A 3,381-nucleotide genomic window follows, 5' to 3' on the forward strand; every position below is an offset into this window, starting at 1 on the left:
TGTGTGTGTCTGTGTGTGTGTGTGTGTGTCTATGTGTGTCTGTGTGTGTGTGTGTCTGGGCCCAAGCGTGGTTTTGTTCTTTGTGATTCACCCAGGTATGACTGAACTCTACTTGATACTTGTGCTGACACAAACTCTTTTCTTTAGTTTCAGCACCACCTCCAGTCTTCCCAGAAAGCCGTTATTATACAGTGGGGCGTTCCAGTGCAGCTCATGTGGGATCCAGATTATTGCAATCCCGCATCATGAGTAGCAGCAATCCTGATATTGCTGGTACTCAGGCATTAACTGATGAAGAAGTTAAAAATGCCATGTCCTCAAAGGTATGGTACCAAGATTCAGAAAATGTATTTCACTTTTATTTTTAGGAATCAGCTTTTTTTTTGAAAGAAATAAGCGCAAAGGAATGAAGATCAAACTGATCCCAATGCTGTTTAATCCAGACCAGTGAATCATCTCAGCATTCAGTTCAGTTCCAATCTGACCACTGACTTCTGGTATCTCCACACAATTGCAAAGTATTTCCACTTCAGTGCCCCGGTCTTGAAAAACCAACAGTGCTGTGTTTAAAGTTGGAAAATATAACAGTGACGAGAAATCAAGTTATGTGGAATTTTTTTGTAACCTACATGCTGTAAACCGAGTTTACGTATCCATGTTTTCACACACCACTTTTCCCTGGTTCAACTGTGGATTTCTATTTGCAGAAAATTGGGAAGGAGCCTTGAAAGAAGAAACCAGCAGTCAGTGTTTCCTTTTTTAAGCACAAATTTTAGCAATTTAGCACCATGCACTCAATTTACACAAATGTTGGTGCCAGCTCAATTGAATCAGACATAATTAAATCATATTTTTATATTTAAATCTCTGTCTGGGCCTGGAACAAAGCAGGGACAGCCAGGGGTCCAGCGCAAAGGTGGCTACTTGTTAGGAACCAGTGGAGGCCAGTCAGACCACGAGGAAGCCCCTAGAGAAAGACTGTAATACCTATCTTTTTAGCTTTATTTCTTATTTGATTTAGATTTTATTGTCACGTGTACTCAAGTACAGAAGTACAGTGAAAAGTTTTCAATGTTGCCACACGTGGTGCCATCTTAGGTACCAAGGTACCTAGATACAAAAAAACTGAGGTACAAAGTAGTAAGAGAAACAGAGTTAAAAGTTAAGCATTATTTCATAGAATAAGTGGAAATTTTTTTTAAAATGTAGTAGTTAACATTAAAGGCTTTCATGGTTTACACTAGGAAAATAAAGGAATGAGTTAAAAATTCAACAGTCTATGATTTCCTAACTAATGCTGTGTATATCTGTAATGTAGTGTAACTTATTCTCTTTATTTTCTCTATTTTTGTACCTACAATTTGTACCTACGATGGCACCATGTGTTGGCAACATGGTGTACACTATACTCCTGTTCTTTTGTAACTTGAGTACACGTGACAATAAACCTAATTCTAATTCTAATTCCAAAATGTTGGTGCTCCTGCCAAATCTCTGACAATTGTTTATGAGACATTTGGTGTCAATATTATCATGAAGGGCATGAAGGCCCTCTGAGGACCACCTCCATGAAATTTGTTCCTGACATGCAGGACATACATTGGACCTATCCCATTAAGGATTCTTCAGTAATACTCATGGCTAGTAAGTGCAGGGAGGTTTATTTTTATGGAAACAGTTCTGTGGAGACTGGGTGATCTCCCATTAACTCTACAGCTCTTTTTATCATGATTTTCTGAAGAAGGGTCACGACCCGAAACGTCAACTTTCCTGCTTCTCTGATGCTGTCTGGCCTGCTGTGTTCCTCCAGCTCCACACTGTGTTAGCCCTGGTGATATGTTCTCCTATTGCCTGCTTGTGTTTTGCATAGCAACATAAAAACAGAAGAGAGGTTGCTTTTCCCTTTGAGCCTGCTCTGCTGTTCAGGAAGATCAAGGCTTGTCTGCAAACCAAACTTTGCTCCATATTCTGTACTACTTCTGGCAGGTGTTTAAGTACCTCCAGTTCAATTAAGACTAGCATCAATTGCTTTTTGCAGCAGAAATTTCTAAACTTCTACAAGGCATTGGGCTGAACCTTGTAGGGATGATGGACAGCCCAGAGGAAGTCAGTGTCACCTGTTTACACAGGGCCCACTTTAACCTGTTCCCCTGATGAAGTTGACAGGCCAGCAGTGGGCCTTCCCAAAAGGCGGACTCATGTTAGCTGTGAGCTGGTGGTCAGTCAGTGGCTAATGGCATCACCATTTCAAAACTGTTTCTCTTTCTATGGATGCAGCCAGACCTGCTGAATTTCTCCAGAACTTGCAATTTCTTTTTCTACTTTCCAGTTTGCTTACTTACACAACATTACTTTTCTGGTTTTTCCCCTCAATTCTGTTATTTCCACATACCCTTTACTTCCCTCTTTTTCTTCTAAATTCTTGCTAACAATGAGCATCTCAGACAAGTGAGTACCATCTCCCCTTGGTGGTCAGTGATGTGACCTTTGCTAACTCCCCCCCGAATAGCATCATCCTGGGGGTTATCATTGATCACAAACTGAACAAAAGCCTTAGACTACAGCATGATCAGATTGGCAGAGCAGAGGCAAATGGAATTTAATCCTGAAAATTGTGAGGTGATACGTTTTTGGAGGTCTAAAAAGGTAAGAAAGTACACGATGAATGGTAGGACCCTAGGAAGCACAGAGTATCAAGGGGACCTTAGTGTGTATGTCCATAGAACCTTGAAGGGCAATTGGATAAGATGACATTTGGAATAGTTGCCTTTATTAGGCAAGGTATTGAATACAAGACCAGGGAGGTTGTGATGGAACTGTATAAGATGTCAGTTAGGCCACATCTGGAGCACTGTCCATAGTTCTGGTCACCACACAATAAGAAGGTTATGGTTGGATTAGAGAGGGAGCAGAGGAGATTCACGAGGATGTTGCCTGGGCTGGAGCATTTCAGTGATGAAGAGAGGCTCGAGAGGCTGAAGTTGTTTTCCTTAGAGCAGAGTTGGCCAAGAGGGACCTGACTAAGGTGTACAAAATTATGACAGACAGATCCCTTAGAGGGATCAATAACCAGAAGACATAGATTTAGGGTAAAGGACAGAGGTTTAGAGGGATTTAAGAAAGATATGTTTCACCCAGTGAGTGGTGGGTATCTGGAATTCACTGCCTGAAAGGGTGGTAGAGGTGGAAACTATAACAAGATTTAAGAAGTAATAGTTTAAGCATCATACCTTACAGGGCTTTGGGCCAACTGCTGGATAATGGGTTGAGAGATAGCAGGAACTGCAGATGCTGGAGAATCTGAGATAACAATTTGTAGAGCTGGATGAACACAGCAGGCCAAGCAGCATCAGAAGAGCAGGAAGGCTGACGTTTCGGGCC

General features: G+C 41.5%; 1 protein-coding gene across 1 annotated transcript in view; it reads left to right on the plus strand.

Annotated features, from left to right (window-relative positions):
* Positions 1–3,381, plus strand: part of dock8 (dedicator of cytokinesis 8) — a gene marked incomplete at its 5' end in the record, with an annotated part of 95,800 nt that overhangs the window by 26,212 nt on the left and 66,207 nt on the right. The window contains one exon of the mRNA XM_048619918.1: positions 148–323. Coding sequence (XP_048475875.1) covers positions 148–323 — 176 coding nt within the window. The remainder of the gene's footprint in view (positions 1–147; positions 324–3,381) is intronic.

This window comes from Rhincodon typus, chromosome 3 (genome assembly GCF_021869965.1).
Source record: "Rhincodon typus isolate 14 chromosome 3, sRhiTyp1.1, whole genome shotgun sequence".
NCBI classification, from domain to species: domain Eukaryota; kingdom Metazoa; phylum Chordata; class Chondrichthyes; order Orectolobiformes; family Rhincodontidae; genus Rhincodon; species Rhincodon typus.